This window comes from Girardinichthys multiradiatus, chromosome 13 (genome assembly GCF_021462225.1).
Source record: "Girardinichthys multiradiatus isolate DD_20200921_A chromosome 13, DD_fGirMul_XY1, whole genome shotgun sequence".
Lineage (NCBI taxonomy): Eukaryota > Metazoa > Chordata > Actinopteri > Cyprinodontiformes > Goodeidae > Girardinichthys > Girardinichthys multiradiatus.
The window spans coordinates 33,705,523-33,724,035 of NC_061806.1; the positions used below are offsets into that span (position 1 = coordinate 33,705,523).

The following is an 18,513-nucleotide window of genomic DNA, read 5'->3' on the forward strand; positions in this document are numbered from 1 at the left end:
TATTTAAAGCACGATATATATATATATGTAAAAAAATCTTCATCGGCCTTTCCGTTGTGTTCTTGATACATAATTTTAAAAGCGCTTTTGGCAAAAGAAATCCTTTGCAGCCAAGCCTCTCTTAACAAAAGTTATAGTTTTTGCATCCTCATTGTCTGATGGACTGTAGTTGTAAATAAGACAATCACTGTTTTCTTTATAAAAACACACCTTTTAATGAGAATATGTTAATTAGGTGTGTTGTCGTCTTTCACAGAAAGATATCAAAGAATGGAGTGAGTGTTCAAATGTTCGCAGAGGGACCCAGCAGTGTGACGTAATGCCTTTGTAACTCTTTTCAAATTATTCCTGTCTGTTCTGGAAATTCTTTAGATGAGGCACAGTTAGCTCATGATTTAGCAAGGGGGTAGGGGCAATTACATTGTTGTGCCATGTTGGTTGGATACAATCTTTCCCATAATTAATGAAATCATGATTTAAAAGTCACATTTTGTATTTACTCAGGTTATCTTTGTTTGTTTGAAAGAATAGCAAAAAATACAACTTTTATAAAGGATGAAATAAAGATCAATGCGATTTAAAACAGAAAAATTTTAAGTCAAGCTATAGCTGTTAAATGAGGAAATAACAGGACATAAAATATTTCGGAATGAGATCTTTAGCAGCTAGACAGGAAACCCCACACCATCAGTGCTTACCTGTACCTGAGCCATATACGATGGCATACTTATCAATAGCGGCCAGTGCTGGACGCCACAGTAACAATGCTGTGGCGTCAGTGACGTTGACCGCTTGCAAGTCAGTGGGTGGGTCAGGAACTGAGTGATAAAGAAAGTGGTCATATCAGCAGAATTAAAAACAAGAATCTATTATATTGTCCTAAAGATACAAAATTCCACACAGAAGAACCAGGTTGGATTTAATCGAAGACACAAGTTGTTTGACAGCGTTCAAACTTTCCTAGCAAAAACCTAAAATAGATCCAAAATGAAACTCTTTAGAGTGCCTATTCCAATGTCTGAAATAGACATTTCCACACAGTCCATTTATTGTCAAAATTTAAAAATTGGAATACATGCTGGGAAAACAATACAATTATCATGGCTCACAAATTGTCATTTCAATGTTCGTACATATTTGAAATGTGTGAACTCACGTGTAACAACAGAATCCTTGATTGGATCACTCTCATCCAGTCCGAGGGTGGAGATGATGGTGACTTCATAAGAGGATCCAGGAGACAGTTGAGATAAATTGAGGGTGGAGTTCTGTGAGCCCACTGTCACTGACACTGGCTCACCTACATTAGGAGGAATAAGAAACAGCAAAGTTGTTATTTTTTAAGATGAGAATACAGAAATGCAGTTATAGACATTCAAAGCCAAGCATTACGCTTATGATGCATCCGAATAACCTTTTCCTGTCTGTATACAGTTTAACAGGAGCTGCACTGAAAAGATTCTATGAACCAAATTATCAACAACCATATCAAAATAGAAAGAAAACATGTAGGCTTTAGCCTACTACTTCAAGCAAAGAGATGAAATGAAAACAAGGTGGAAGTTGCATGTGTCAAGTAAGATATAAAACAAATTATGAAGCTATATGCTCTTTAGGTAAAGCATTGCTGTTGAGGAAAACTTCCACTGATGTTAGAGTGAAGTAAAATCTGATTACAATGCTGAAGACCATGTAGTGTTTTGTTTTACTGGACTCAATACTACTGAGTTCTGAGGCGCATGCATGCTTCTGATTTTATTAACTTTATTATAGTATCAGACTGGGACTCTGTATCATCAATCTCCAATTATTAACAGATTTGGATCGATATTGGGGACAAAAACCTAAATCTGGCTTTCCTTTATTGCATTTCATACAAAAATTATTTTGTTTTTAATGCAGTTTCTCCAAATTTAAGTAAGACACGGTTGATCAGGTGATAAAGTGAGCAAAAGTCCTATTCAAGATTGTGTTTTTCTTACCATCATCTGCATGAGTGTAGGTGATTTTGAAACCATTAACAGGACTTTTTGGTTTCGTCCATGACACTGTCAGAGAGTTTTCCGTCACCTTGCTGAACACTATGTTGGTTGGAGGCTCTGGGCCTGGAGGACAAAAATCCACCAATAGTAAAGGTAAATTAAAGCAAAAAAGTGGGGACAGAATGTAGCATATATAATATAGTAAAACAAAATGGCAAACACATAAAAGATCATATAAAGACAATGAAAATGATAATTTAATCAAAGAAAAGCGGAAAAAGGGATAAACGGATTGCACAAAAAGACCCAAATTCTTGTTTCAATCTTATTTATCCATTCACAAATTTTCTTTGGTGCACCCGCACGTTTATGTGTATATATGTACAGCGCAAACATATATACAGTATACAAGTTATACACACAGAGACAGTAACAAATAAATGCAGATGATGGATCCTGGGAAGTAGAAAAGGAGAGAATGACAACTTGTGAATCTTTATGAATACAGTAGTTAGCAGGTCAGTCAATACCTGAAAATAGAAGCATGGCAGAAATAAATGATAATGACACATAGAGAAAAAGAAATTATGTTTGTGATTATTAAAAAAGGAATGAAAACATATATTTACATATTAGATGAACACAATATTGAGCTGGAAATAAAGGATCATATAGAAAGTGATGGAAGTCATTTTGGGGAAATTTTGTATTTTTTTTTTTTTTTGAAGACAATTAAATTCCAACAAGTAAGTTAAACTCTATGTAGGGATTTTTGGGTAAGGAACATTTTTAAGATACTGGGGTCCATATTTAATTATGTTTTTAAAAAAAATCAAAGTCTATAATATAAAATCATGCTATTGTGATAGTTTAAATCTGAACAGTTCTTATTACCTTTTGACCCCCAAAATGGTCGAGCTTCAAAGTGCCTTAACTTCATTAGTTTTCTTGCATTTGAGCGCAAAAATTAAAGATATAGACCAAATGTTGAATGACCAGCTGTGGTCTTACCCTGGTTTGGGTGAGAGGTGAAGGGGTGTTAGTGAAGCTGGCTGTTAGCTTACCCTAAATGAGAGAAGACCAGAGCAGCAGTGAATAAATGGAGTTGTGCGGTTACTGGTTTTGTCTGATGTCAGTTCAGCTGTGTGTAGCGTATAATCAGTCAGACAGGAAAACAGGTTAGTCAGGACAGGAACTATTTAGTATGGTTTAGACATCTTAGCAGAAATACAGTATGTGTCCAGGAGTTCCAGAAAGCTTAGTACTACACAGTGGCAGCTTGTTAATAGGGCACGCCCCAATTAATATAAAAAAAATAAAAAATTTATATTATTAAAAATAGACAGTAAACATAAATTATGAAATAAAAGGTATCACATCTGTTCACTCATAAAATGTGTCCGACTTTTGATTTTTCAGCATTTCCATAAATTTTCGGTTGATTTGGTGTTATTGATCATTTATAGATTCTCCTCTGGGCACAGTTCCCTGCACCAGTGGCAAATCAGCATTTTTTGAGTCATTCTTCATCCAATCTGATTAATTCCTGATACCTGTCAATCAAGGTCACACCCCTGACAGTTTAGACTTGCGGGTGTGAATGTCACTAACACATACAGATGTAAATGGAAGAGTCAGACATTAACAAAGACAAGACAGGAGACAATGGCGGCAGCAAAAGAAAATTCTGTCATTTATTTACAAAATAATAACTTCACAGGGCTTTTGCAGGAGAAAAAACAAGCTGATAAAGGAATTTGGTCCGAACCAACCAAACTTAAAAAATCAGCAGCTAGCAAGTGGTTGGATGCATGTTAAAGTAGAGTTTATTGTTGTGTTGTAATCCGCAATTTCTAGTGCACCCCCTAAAGTTTTTTATCACCAGACATCACTGGTACTAGATGCTCTTTTAGTTCACATTGGGACACTTTCAGTAAGCCATGTGATTTATAAAAACAAGGTCAATACAGAAATTACATTAAAAGCCTTGACCTTACTTCCCAATTAGTTTAACTGAAGAAAATGAAAAATGAAATATGTTTGCAAGTGATTCGGTGTCATTAGCTAAATTGGTTTCTTTGATCAGTTTGTTAATGATTGTTTTAACTGTAATCACCATTATTTAATAGATATTGATAATTAAAAGTAAATTTTTCTCCTCAGTCAGGTTTCAGGTATCCCTTCTCGTCTCATCCGTTTTTGGTATAAAATGTATAGTCTTGCAAGTTCTGGAGTTTAGAAAGTTAAATGACAATTTACCGCAATGGCATCTGAAGGTTGAGATCAAATAACTGGTGTTATTGTAAAGTGGGTACTGATTATTATATAGTCATTCATGAATATTTCACATATTCATGGAAGCTGGAAAATTAGTGTACAAAGGCATATGCTAACATAAAACATCAAACAGACTCTTTAACATCAATGTGCTCAAAAGAAAAGAAACTGGTCATATAAGAGTGAACGTATGTTCACATGACAAACATAGGATGACAAATCAGACACAGTTTACAAGAGCACAACACTCTTATGAAACAGAAATGTAAGGAGTATTTGATGGGAAGCAAATCCAGTGGTGGTCAAGCAAAGTGACGAATAACATGATATACAACAAAGACACGACACAAATGACATTTTTACACTGAATAGACTGAAACTCATAGAGGTTGTAGATTGTGAGAACAAAAGTGACTGTTTGAATAAAGACTTGACAACACTGACAATGATGTTGTTCTTCTACCTGTCACCATTCTTAGTACCTGTACTGATGACAAGCCTGTGTAGTCTGGATAGAATGCCAGGACCCTTTCCAAGCAAGGTTATGGTGTACTCCGTCTTAGGAGGTAGATGCTCAAACTGGAGGGAGCGAGCAGAACCAGGCAGCACTCGTCTCCAGGTTTTGTCTTTGTCTGTTGGTTTGTCCACAGCATCTTTTTGGGTATTTGGGACTTGAAAATCTTCAGATTCTTTGTTATTATCCTTATCACTTCCATTTTTTGAAAAAAATGCTTTGGTATATTGATCCTTATCCTCTTTTGGCTTACCTTCCTTCTGCTTTGGCCATTCGTCTCTCTCAACCTCTGATCTGCTTATAACAAAATTTTTGTACTTCCCCTCTGGGGAATCCCATATCACTGTGAATCCATCAGAAGTCCGATTTGTAGCAGAAACAAAGTCCAGAGGTTCTCTTTTGTCCCCAGAAGAAGAAACCTCAGATGCAGGACCTTCTGTCCCTTCAGTTTCAGTGTCAAAAACAATTTTTGCAGTAGGATTTGTTTTTGGAAGCTCCTTCATTTGCATTCCATTGATATGTTGGGTACCATGATGCTGCCCTATAATAGCGGTAGATGTGAGTTGTCTCTTTGGAAGTGTGACTTGTCTTGAGGGTTTAAAGTCAGAGTTGACAGATGGGGTACTTTGATTTGTGGCACCAATTTCTTTATCAGTATCATATTCCTCTTTGATGTCAGAATCTGTTGGAGCTTCTAGTTGGATCAGAGTATTATCTCCTTTGTCCAACTCTTTTGACTGTTTGTCTGCAGTGGTTTTTTGTTCATGCATATGGGGATTTTGGCTTAACATGTCATTTACTTGTTCTCCTGACCGATTAGTTTGGAAGCCATGGGTGAATCTGTGGATATTTTTCTTTCCTGATTGTGATTCAGGATTGTCAATGGCACTGTTTTTTCCCAGTCCATTAGTCTGGCTTCCAGCTGTAAATGTGCCTCCATTTTGTTTTCTTCCTAACAAAGGTCTGCGCATTGCACCTCGGTGAGGATGTTTAGGGTGTCTCAAGTTGGTAAATGTTTTGTTTGGGACAGAATCAGCATGCTGGTGTGGGTGACGAAGGTTTGGCTGGCGGGAGGATGGTACAACTCTTTCCCTAGTGGAAATGCTTGTTTTGGGGAACCTTGCCTCAACTTTTCCTTTATTTCTTTCACTTACAGACACAGTATTAGATGGCACAGAGCCTCTAGAGACAGAGGTGGAATTTTTTGCCAATTCAATGGGAAACATTTGTTCTTTCAGTGTATCTGTGTTTAGATTTAAAGATTGGGAGGGATGAGTCAAAAACCTTGAAATTGGCCGGGTTCTGTTCTGAAGATTTGGAGGCAGGCGACGTGGGTAAGTCCCCTTCAGAGGTTGGCGATGAAGAGGAATATGTCTACGTTCTGTTGGCATCTTTATTTGGCTATCTTTCACCTCAGAAGTCACTTTTGTGGCTATTCCATCTCCGTTTCTGTTTCCATCCTTCAAAGATAGATCTCCATCCATTGACAGGGATGTTCTTGCAGCAGACAATGATGGCGAAGTTGATACATTCTTTGTTTCTTTTATTTGTGTGTTGCTTGAATGAGGAGGAGAATGGATGGAATGTTGACGGGTTTTGTTTAGAAAAAATTTTAAGTTTGGGTGAGGGCGACGTATGGATCCCCTGATTGGATGAGTGTGATGGAAAGAGGTAATGCCACTTTCTTCTGAACTAGGTAGTTCACTATCCTCAGTAGGTGCAGAGTGGGAGGTAGAGTCCAGTTCAATGCTTCCATGTGAATCTAAGTCATCCAAACTGGTTGAGGTTGGAAAGGACATTGATGGAGATGATTTCGTTGAGGAAGGTGACAATAATGATGAGGGTGAAGATGCCACTGAAAATGTTAGTGAGGAGGGTGGTTCTCCAGCAGGTGATGATGACTTGGTCCCTGATAAATAGGACTGTGCAGTAAAGGATGAGGAAGCTAAAAGTGAAGGAAGTGGCTTCAGCCCCTTTAAGATGTGTTTCCTTACCATTTCTGCATCAGCTGAGAGGTTCAATGGTTTTGCCAGGTGGACTGAAATCATTGTAATATTAAAATCATCAAAAGTATCGGTTATAAGTTTGTGTAAAGGGTCTGGTGTGTAATCAAGGTCCTCCTCTTCATTAGGAGGTACCTTCTCTGGACTTGACCTTAATGCATTTTCTCTCAACCCTATCCCATCCTTCAGGCACCCATTAACTCTGTTCTTTAAAGGCAATTTGAAGTGAGTTACCTTAATTTTATTCAGACATTTATTTTCCTGTCTTTGAACATCCCGAGTTGGCTGTGAGGAATCTGAATCAGTGTCATTTTCAGCCTCAGCAATGCCAGCATCTGGTTGTCTTTTTGAGCCAGTGTAAGATAGTTCCTCTGAGCTACTTTCCCCATTTGATTCAAAATCATTCCCAGGCATCACAGTTGGACTTTGGTTACCACTCTCAGAGCTTGATGCCTCTTCACTCTTGTCTGTCACAGATTCCTGGATTATCTGGACATCTGATTTGGTTTCATTAATTTTTATCTGTTCATTTTTTTTCAACACCATTGGGTTTTTGTGCAAAGAATCGGCCACAAAACGTCTTCCTTCAGGCATAACTCTGGTTGCATTAGGACGCAACAGCCCTGACCTTGGCAGTGTAGGCCTTCTAATTTTGGGTCTGTTACCATTTCTTGCCATTACTTTGTTGACCAGAGGTCTAGTTCTGGCAATCACAGAGGCTGAGAAGTCTTTGCTGATGCTGCCAACATCTTGTCCTGGTGCTTGCGTGACCAGCAGGGTGAAGTCCTCAGTAGTAGCCGCTGGGAAAGTGTTACCTAAAGATGTGAGAGCAGTGAGTATTGGGATTAAATGTTAAGGTCATCATATGTTGCAGTAATCCAGGAGATGTCATATCTAATAAAGGAAGAAAAGTAGGTTTGTTATGAATTAATAAACTTTTAAGAAGAAACATTTAAGATATACTGTATACAAGATGTTTAGCCCGTTTTAAACAAATAAAACATTATGGCAATGTTGAAGAACCTGTGAGAAGAAAATTAACATATCAAAATTATTTTCGCTGGACAGATTTGGTGTTTGTGTTGCTGGTAAGAAAGGAAATATCCACACTGAGCTCAGGAACAGATGGCGAGGTTAAGGCATTACTCCATTAACGTTTACACACTTCCCTGTAATGTGTTTTATATGATGTGACACTTGGAATAATGAGGTGTCTGGACACATAGAGGTTCACTTCTCAACACCACAGCTGTCTTCACTTGCCTAGAGAAACAAATGTTTGACTTTATTAGATGTTAAACTTACAGAGTTATTTTAAAATATTTGCCAAGTTTTACATTCATTAATGAAATAATTTTGACCAGATAACTTTTGAGGTCTTTAATCAGTATTCTTTCCACTCACCGGGGACTACCTGGATGGTCGCAGGCTGGCTAAGGACCACGCCCTTCTCTGCCACCAACAAGACGTCATACAAATGCCCAGCTTCTAGCTGCTGAATATGGGCTGAGCTTTGGCCAGCTTCTATTGTCATTTCCTGAGGCCTTCCTGCTCCGTCGTTCGGTGTGATGGTCAAACGGTACCTGTCAATCTCTCCCTGTGACTGCTCCCATTGAACTACTGCTGATGTGGAGGTGGTCTTGACAACTTGGAGGTTTGTCGGACCAGAAATGACTAAAGGTGTTAAAGGAAAAAAAAAATACTGTTTTTACTACTCTGATGTAGCTTCAAGACTCACTGCAATGTGGTACATAAAGATCCACTCAGACCTTTCTAATTTAACCACAGTGCATTTCTAAACTTCTGCAGCCTCACTCTTTATCTTTACATTTAGGGCAGCAAGTAAGAAATGTTTAAGCTTTTTCTGCAAATTTTGCAATGTGAGCTAATCACAAGTGCTAGTAACTTGGTCAGAAGTTCCTTTTCCAGCCAATATACTTCAAACTCTCTCAAGCTTTTTGCAGATGGAACATTTTGCATTTGCAAACAATACAATATGTATTTTATTTCAGATTTCACTTTTTCACGCCACTGTCTATTTTCATTGTGTGCATCAGTAAAACAAATATTGACATCTACCATTTGTGAAACAGATCTCACAACAGGTATTTGGAGAATTCAAAGAACATTTGAAAACTAAAGTCAAAAGTTGTACTCACAATTGCTTGACATCCTCAATGAATAGAAGATAAACAGCAGAAATCTTACGGGTAATGAATTCAGTTGTGGTCTCATCTCCCGTCCTGCCATTAATCTCTCCGACGATGTTGACGGTGTACTCCTGACCGGCTGCCAGGCCCGTTTGAGTAAAGGTGGTCAGGCTTCCCACCACTTGCAGATTGATCTGTTGATCCATCTCCTTCTGGGTCATGACAAAAGAGAAAGCGGAGTGAGTAAATGATACAGATATACCTTTGTTTGCATCTACTGTACCTCTAAGAAGTTTTAAGACTTTAAATTACTTTAGTGCTTTAGAACTCTTATTAACATTAACCGTGGGATGGCGGATGGAAAAGTAAAATTGTATTCATTTTTATAATGTCATAAAAATGAGTCTTGGTACAAATTGAAATTATAATAGCTTTTCACCCAGTTGGCCTTGCAGAGCTAGGGATTACATTTATCATGACCCCAAGAATACTTTTCTGACAGATCAGCACAGAAATAGTTTTTTAGTAAAGTAGCTGTGCTCAGTAACTACAGAGGATATGTTTTAATGCCACACTAACTGTGACTGCAAAATAAACAAAAAGATATAAGAAATAAAACAAAATGTGATAAAATTTATCAAGTAATCACAAAAAATAATGCTTCCACCTTTGTAAGATGTATCTGATGCAGAATTTTTAGGCCTCCTTCAGACCAAGATTAAGATTGCACTACAATGTTAAAACAAGTCAGAATATCAATGGTATTTCCGGGGCCTAGAGGAGGTCTTCTGGTGCATATTAAGAGAGCAAACCACAACCCATTAAACATGACTGAGCATGAGAGTTCCTTGAAAATCCATAGAGATCCATGAAGATTATACAGAAAACGTTAGGAGATCCAGGTGTTTTATTATTATAGTGGCAGCATATCTGGGTCCAGAGTGAGACATATAGAGGATAATATAGCAGTGGTAACTTATCCATGAAGTGTGGTCTGCAGACCAGACTGTGCATTGTTCATCAGAGAATTTGAAACAATAAGCTTGCTCAATGGTGCAAAGCATTATCTTGAGTAACCAACTGGCCTACATTGTCATATGCTGCTGATAAACTGATCAAAGCAGCAGAAAAAAACTATTTTTGATTTGATTATTGAGTAGAAGTAGCAGCTTTATGATTGCCTCTATAATTACTGAGGTTTTGGTGAGATCATGCTATGATTGAAAAGTGCAAATGATCTAAAAGACCACATGTTTTAGTGAATGTTTTCTAAAACCAATCACAAACGGTGGAATAGATGTTATTAAAGGGAAAGATATACCTCTTCTATAGGTTAACCTATTACTAAAGAGAAAAATAAAATAAAAAAAAGGTTAATGCAGCGTAGTTTGATTTATTTGTGCATCTTAGCACACAAAAGTACTAATAGTTGATTGGAATTTAGGTAACTGAAAGAGGACAGTAAAAGAGCTGTTAGTTTGGGAAAGCTAATGGTACAGACATTTGCTCATTTGTGTATAAATATGTGTAGATATTTACAGCACACTCAGTGCTAGTTGATTTATTGAGCTTGAAACATCCCCTACTCACACTTTCCTTCTTGGGTTGAAGTTGGAAATTACAGGTTTTTAAATATCTCTTAAAAATCGTTAATTACATTTACTGCTATGATAAAAAAAGATGTCCTCTGGTGAGCTTTCAAAGTCCTAGAAACTCCTGATAATCTGTTCATGCATCTGAAATAGTAACACTTTCCATGAATCTGAAGCTGCATTATTTAACAGTTGCTAAGCATAATGTAGATGGCTTTCTAATGAATGGATGCCAAGCTGTCGGCTAAATTCAATTCAAAATTCAAAAATGGACACCAGCTGTTTGTTAGGTTGCCCACGATGCTGGTTGCCCAGATCACAGTCCTCATGTCAAAGCGATTCCATTCATTTCCATGATAATGAGGGTGACATCATTAAATTGAAGCCCTAATCAATTCAAGACATGCGTTAAAACAGACTCAGCCCCTGTGGTGTTAAAGTGTTGGCTTGGCCACAGAGAAACTTCATATTTATGTTGGAAATCAAACTGAAGTCCTAAAGCCAGACTTTTTCTTTCTGCAAATGCATTTGTATTTTTATATACAGTTATGCATTTATACTACTGCATGTCACACATGGTTGTAAACTATAGTTAACTCAGTGGTTGAAATATTCTTTAGATTTTAAACTTAACTGTATAACTGTAGTAAGAGATACCGCACACTAGACTTACTGGTGGTGTTTGCATGTTTTCCCTCTCTGCAGGCGTTTGGTATCTTGGAAAGTAAAACCAACATACAAAATGTTTAACTGGTGACCACCAGAGGAAACTGGCACCGAGCAACTATAGCACAATAAAAAACTGAATGACCTGCTTTCACTGTAAGACCAATGATTCATTTTGACCAAATTTACCTTTGTGTGATTCATCCACATAAAACTTCAAATTAAGTCTGTAATGTTGATTTTAATCAGCTTTATTTCTGTCATAAAACTAAATTATAACCATTGTGGAGTCGAGCTGATTAATTTTCATTTCCTTCAACGTAACTTTGTTCCGCTAAGGAAGCCGAGGACTATTGATGTCCACATAAATATTCCTGCTCTGTCGTTCTTTTATGACAAAATATTAAAACACACAAGTAACCATGAACACATATATATTCTTTGATTATGCAAGATGATTGGAAGTTATTGTTGTTCATTGGTCATTTCATGGATCTAAACCAAATTAATTACTAGCTTTCACCCTGAAAGTGGTTCCCAGCAGTAGTTTCTAAATCCTTCTGCCATGTCCTGTTATTGCCACAATGCAATGAATGAACTCTAAAGGGGTGTGCAACAAAAGTTGTATGACATTGTTACTGTAAAGAGGAAACCAGTAAATAATTAAAACAGCCAACTGCCACAGATCATAGCCACCAATCTAAAAGATGTGCTAAAAGAAGATTTTGAAGGGAGGTTACACCTATAGACAAGATGAGATCAGATACAGAAGATGAGACATTTTTTTTTTTTAAAGCTTACACTGTGCGTTAAAGTTTCAAGCTTAAAGGACTCTTGCACGACATAGAGGGAAAACTTTAAAATATCTGCCAGGAAACAGTGATATTTTAAGAAATTATGGAATTTCCAAGGGATATGCAAATAAAACAGCACTACCTCAAATACACTAGAATGTAATGTTGCCATGTTGTCTGGTTTTTCTAGTTTTACATTAGGAACGTTTAAAGAATATTGATGTCTTACCATCAAAGAAAGTGATTTCCAATGCAGTTTCAACTTTTGGATGTGTTTTCTCAAAGAAATGACCAAGTTTAATCACACTTGTAACTGAAAACATTTAACATCAAGGATCTTGATATTGCAATAACATTGCCTTACTTTATAACATTATTCCAACATTTTTCCAACATTTGAATTCAGCGTTTTGCATTGATTTTGACGAAAATCAAACAATATTTATATGTATTTATATAAATCACAGCCCAATCACTGGAGCTGTTTGTAATACTCTAGAAGGGGAAAGAGACACCTTTTCATCTCTTTAGCTGCTTTTGCAACTATTGTGTTTGTGGATGATGTAAAATTAGGTCTGAACTGCTTGAATCAGTTGAACTTGATAAACATGTTTGTGAATTCAAGAATTTAGTGAAAACTGTCTCATGAATCAAAGCAGAAATGAAACAGACACCAAGGGGAAACATGTGTAAAACATGTGCAGACAATAGAGCAAATTGCATCACTTTTTGAAATTTACCAGAGATTCTTTACTTGGAAAACAAAGTCATGTGTTTTTAAGAAGGCGACGTTCATGGAGCACTGTTAATAGATCGAATACGTTATCCCTGAGGGAATAATTTTATTTAAAAAACTGCATTGCGATGTCAGTCTTTTGCGGTTTGCATTTAGGTCTGATAAGTCAAAAAAAGAAAGATTATTGCTTTAACCACAACATAAAAAAGTAGTAAACACAATTTTTCATGTTTCTAAAAGTTAATCTGTTGTTTGTATGAGTCTGTGCAGGGCCTCCAGACTGAGGCCGAACTTTTCCTCGACATTTATCTGTAAACGCTGACTGGCTGAAGAATGTTGTCTTTCTCCTTCTCTCTGTCTGTGTGTCCTGTCCTGTGTCACAGCTGTGCCTCGGTGATGATGTCATGCCTCTGGCAGCCACCATGTTTTTGACAGTGTTTACATATTTCCATAACAACAAGCATCTCATCTGCATTATTTCTTTTTCTCTGGCAGCTTTCTCTTGAGGTCGACGGAACTTTCCTGAATGTAACCTCTGAGTTCAGAGTTCTTGTCCTCATGTCTTTAATGATAATTTGAGGATCACCTTAGAGGTTATGAAAACAACAAAGGGCATTCAGTGACTATCAGTTTAAAAACTCTTTGGAAGCACAGAGACATAGTCCTAGGAGACCAAATCACGACTGAATCAAGTTAAACTTTATTTAAAAAAATCTACAACTTAACCTTGTAAAACATAAGCATATTTATAAGATAGTTTGAAAAATGTCAAAATGTACAATTGTGTTTTTGAACATGCTGTTGTGTAATTTTGGATCTACTTAGATGGCCAGTGATAACTACATTTCTGTTATTTATGAATAGTTTACAGCAAGAAAATGTGGTCATGTACAGCCAACCCAAAATTATCCATACCTCTGAAAGATTTATGTTTATTTCTTTTGTTTTACCATCATGATTTTATTTTCTGACTGAAAGTAATATTAATGTTTTAATATATAATAATAGCTACAAATTAGGGTGATGGCAAGGAGGCCTTCCAACATCAAAGACTTGCAGCTTATCCCAAAGATAAATCATTAAAAACTATATGGAGGCTACAGCCCTTGACAATTAATAACTGGAGGTTGCTTGGAACTAGGTTTTATCAGGGATCCTAATCTGTTTCATAAGAGACAATGAAAGGTTTAGAAAGTCATGTATAATTAAATTAAAATATTTGAGAGATTTGAGCATTTTTCCAATAATGTATATCCATGATTTATCAAAATATCCAATTACCAAGAGAAAACAAATTATGTACAATGATTTACTTCGTACAAAATGGTTTATGAATGACAACAGATCTGGACAAAATGGGAATTGATGGGCACAAAATGAGATTCATCCATCCATCCATCCATCCATCCATCCATCCATCCATCCATCCATCCATCCATCCATCTTCTGGTATTTATCTTGTCCAAACCTATTCGGAGTCATTGGAAACTCCTCAGTGAAGTCATCGGAGGATAGATTGATTGCCTGTTGAAAATAATAACAATATGTGACAAAGATATGTGACATGGTGTGCAAGGGGGAAAAACGTTCAAACAGAAACAACATATGGAGCGAAGTAGTAAACTGTCCAGATTGTTTGTGGTAATCTAAAACAGTGAGTGGCTTTCCTTTAATCTCGGTGACAGTTTTCAATTAAAATAATTTAGAAAGTGAGGATAAAAAGTGTTTTCTTTGTTCAGTTGCCTTCTCCCTTTCAGTCCCTTTCCTAAACACTTCTGACAAATACAAATGCAGTTATTAACTTTCCACTTTAATTTCCTTTGCAGTGGATTCATCACACATTTGTGAACAAACCAACCTAGAGAACAACTTAATGAGAGGTTGTAATGTATCTGATGCACCATTTAAAGCTGATCCTTTGATTCTACTGTGAGAAAATCACAACAGACCACCATGATGTTTGTATTGTTTCCTGCCTCTGCATAAAATAATCGGACTGTAAAAGAGATTGAGACTGGTTGATAGCTTCAGAAATGTCCTTCTCCGCACTTGTTGTCTTTGGGTATCTGTGCGAAACCTGTTGGCAAAACTTTTGAAAACTGATAAAGCCCCAAAAATGTTCACCCGCTAAGGCAGGAAATTGTGTGGAAAACTGTGAAGCCATACTGCATAGGAAATTGCAAAACATAAATTTGGGTCTATTACTGGTGACTGTTGAAGAGAGACTGAACTGATTTAGCGGAGATCATGATGCTCCAAAATTAACTCCTTGGGCCATTATATTTTGCAGGAAATCACAGGAGAAATGCAACTGGAATTCCTGATATTTTGATATGCATTGAGCAGCCACATTTTTAGTTATTGCTACTACCTGATCAGACCCCCTTTTACCTTCAGAACTGCATTTGTGGCAGAGATCTCTAAGCTTTGCTACAAGTGCCAAGAAAATATCTGCAAAACCAAATGTACCCACACCATCAGCTTGAACTACTGCAGACATGTTGGCTGCACATTGATAATAGAAATCTTACCTTTCACCACATCACAGGTTTTACATAATTTGAGCTTTGTTACATGGTGCATAGGAAGTAACCAACAGAAGATGGGTAAAGCCACAATACTCAGATAGACAATGGCATTTAGACAATATTGATTTGGTAATATTGTGTAAACTATTCCACACATCATTATACCACCACTAGCCTGAAACATTGTTTTCTTGTTGTTTACGACCCTACCATCTGAATGCTTCAGTGGAAACTGAGAATGTCTGAGCATTTAATGTATTTCCAATGTTATCGTTCATTTTTTCTAAGCCTTTGCAAATTGGAGCCTCAGTTTCCTGTTCGTAGCTGAGAGGAGTGGCGCCTTGAGTGGTTTTCTCCTGCTGCCCATCTGCTTTGATGTTCAATATCTTGTTTGTTTAGAGTTGATATACATACCTTGGCAGTAAAAACTATTGAGTATTTGAGCTACTCTCCCCTATCTTTCATCTTACACCAGTGTGCCCATTCTCCTCTGACCTCTGACACCTTTAAACATTTTTCATCCAAACAAATTAGGTCTATTTGATATTTTCTTTTTTTCTGACCTTACCTTTTTCTGTAAAACTGAGAGCCAGTTGTGCTGGAAAAACCCAGTGGATCACTAGTTTCAGAAATAGCATGTTCAAAGTCATATTAATCCACTTTCTTCCACAATATGATGCTAATTTTGAATTTTAGCAAGTTGTCTTCACATCATGTTGATGTCTAAATGCATGTTTTTGACATGTAATTGGCTGATTTAATATTTGTGTTAACAAGCAATTGAACACACGTACTTAGTAAAAGTGGTAGGTGACTCTATAAGGAAGGGCAGAAAAATTACTTGTTGTTATTGCAATACTTTTACAAGAAAATGTCAACCATTTTTAGTCCTCTATATCAAAATTCTAGCTATAATCAATTAAAAGAATAATCAGAAAAAACATCTTAAATTAGATCATAAACCCTAAATTACTTACAGTCATCTTTCTCAAGTGACATAATTTACTACGATAAAGCAGCTTACATTATTTTATCTTATGTTTTACCACATAGAAAATAAACTGCATTTCTACTGGTGAAGCTATACACAATGACCTATTTGAATTTCAATTATAGCTAAACAAACCCAGGAAAGCCTATAGATGTGTTCCTGCTACGGCTATGGGAGCATTGCAATGATACTGTTAAAGAAAAAAAGAGGAGCACTATTTGGATTATTTTGTTAGTGAACCTCAGCAGCAGACTGAGCTGCTTCTTCCAACACATACTCTGTTGCTATGTTTAGGTTTATGTTTCCCGTTACAACCAGAGCAGCAGATGGTTTGATGTCGTTTCAGTTGCCAACATTATCACTAAAAAACGCCTTTTTGCACACTTAATCTTAGAAAGCTCGTGTGAGAGAAGGGAAATCCGGTTGGAGAAGAACTCAGGAAATGCAACATATGTTTTTGAAAAAGAATGAGGTGCTAGTATCTGGCACAGGTGTTCTGACTGCTGATCGTATCCTCCTGGAAATAAAACCAGTCTGTTATTGGCTTTAAAAAAAGCCAAACTAAGTTTGATAAAGTGACAGCACACAAAAAGAAGACCAGGGTCTCTCATTTCCGTAGTTGCTCTGCTCCGTGAAGACATTTAACAAATTCTGTCCGGAATCCAAATGTTGGTTTATTTTTATTATTTGCAGCTGCTTCTGTTTTCAGATTATTTCAGCTTATTTCTTAATAGTTAAGCACAGTAATAAGTCATCAGAAATAAAACAATTAAATAGTGCTCAGCATCTTTCAGAGCTTGGCTGTAATCTAACAATTTTGTGACATATTTATGAGAACGAAGTGATATTTAAATGCAGGAATGTTAAATACAGAGAAAGAACCTGTTACAATACTCTGCAGTAATTAGATACAACTAAGAGATATGCATTAGGTTCAAATAAATAAACAAAACTAATATTTAATATGAGTGTGCTTCAATTATACCATTACTCTAATTTCTAAGGGAATCAACAATGTACTACTTTCTTGCATAGTTATTGCTGTAGTTATACAGGGTCAAAACAATTATGCATACATTTTCTGCTGTTACAATCATAATTGCATGTTATGAACAGAATCATCATCTTGTATTTCTTCCACAGAGAGCACAACAGGGGGAACAGCACAAAATTGAAAAGCCCCTAAAGTCATCTAAAGACTAAGAGAAAGCTAAGCCCTTAGACTGACCTAAACAGTGAGTAATTCTCCCTCCAATGTAGGTTTCATTAACAGGTTTAGTTAGTTGTTGCTTGAACATGAGCCATGGAAATGTTCTCTGCTCACATGTGTATTGAGTGTGAGGAAAAAATGCTTGGTTATTACATCTACTGAAACTGGAATCTGACATGAAAATATATTAAACCTTAAACAATTGACTTTATTGTTAATTCAGATGGTATTATGCAAACATAGGTTTCCAAATCCATGTTTTCTTTATATTTGATTTGGTTCAGATTTCTCTACCAACTATCACTGATGCCAGACTTCTCCAGCAGAGCCTACTGCATTTTCTGTCAGTCCAGCTTATCTGACTGCATTTCATCAATCATAAGGAAAATCAACACACTGCTAAAGGTATTTAAGATATATGTAAAGCTATACATCAGAAAACCATGTTACATGTATCATTTGTTAAAGGCTTTGAGTATAAATTGTTTGAATAATTCAGTGGATTTCAGAACATAGGCTTTCGGAATGAAAAACTATGCAAATATAACAAAGAAATAAGGCAGATGTAACTGAACAGGGTAATTAAAAGATAACAGAAACAAGTAAAACAAAACCTTCAGGCTTGTTTTATTTGGTAACCTTGTAATCAAACGTTTTATAGGTTTTTTTATGTGTGCTTAAATCATTTTCAAGACTTAAATTGAATGTTTCTTTTTAAACTTATGATTGTGAGTTTTTGTTTCTGAAATTGAAAACATGTAACTTTGCCCTTCCATAAAACCCTCCTGTAACCTACAGATTATTTTTCCCAGAGATTTGCCCTGGGGCTTTGACTCACCTCTCCTGGAAACTGCAGATGGCCCAGTTTCTTTTCAAAAATTCCTTTGGTATATGTGAGATAAATGTTGGTCTCGTCTGAACAGTGCACCTTCTCTGAAATGTTTGCAGTCTTCCCTACAAGGTTTTAGGCAAAGTTTGAATGTGCTATCTTATATGTATTTCTTTTTACAACAGCTTTTCTACTTAGCACTCTTAAATAAAGACCAGATTTTTATAGAGTGCACCACTGA

General features: G+C 36.5%; 1 protein-coding gene across 3 annotated transcripts in view; it reads right to left on the reverse strand.

The window, feature by feature from the left end:
- Positions 1-18,513, reverse strand: part of LOC124879976 (tenascin) — a 45,831-nt gene that overhangs the window by 5,055 nt on the left and 22,263 nt on the right. Inside the window, exons 7-12 of one of the 3 annotated variants that reach the window (XM_047384850.1) lie at positions 8,985-9,135; positions 8,181-8,450; positions 4,742-7,591; positions 1,983-2,105; positions 1,157-1,300; positions 699-818 (exon numbers count right to left, since the gene is read on the reverse strand). In XM_047384850.1, the coding sequence (XP_047240806.1) occupies positions 699-818; positions 1,157-1,300; positions 1,983-2,105; positions 4,742-7,591; positions 8,181-8,450; positions 8,985-9,135 (3,658 nt within the window). Of the gene's footprint in view, positions 1-698; positions 819-1,156; positions 1,301-1,982; positions 2,106-4,741; positions 7,592-8,180; positions 8,451-8,984; positions 9,139-18,513 lie in introns of all 3 variants that reach the window. The other 2 variants (XM_047384849.1, XM_047384851.1) reach the window with 2 other exon arrangements.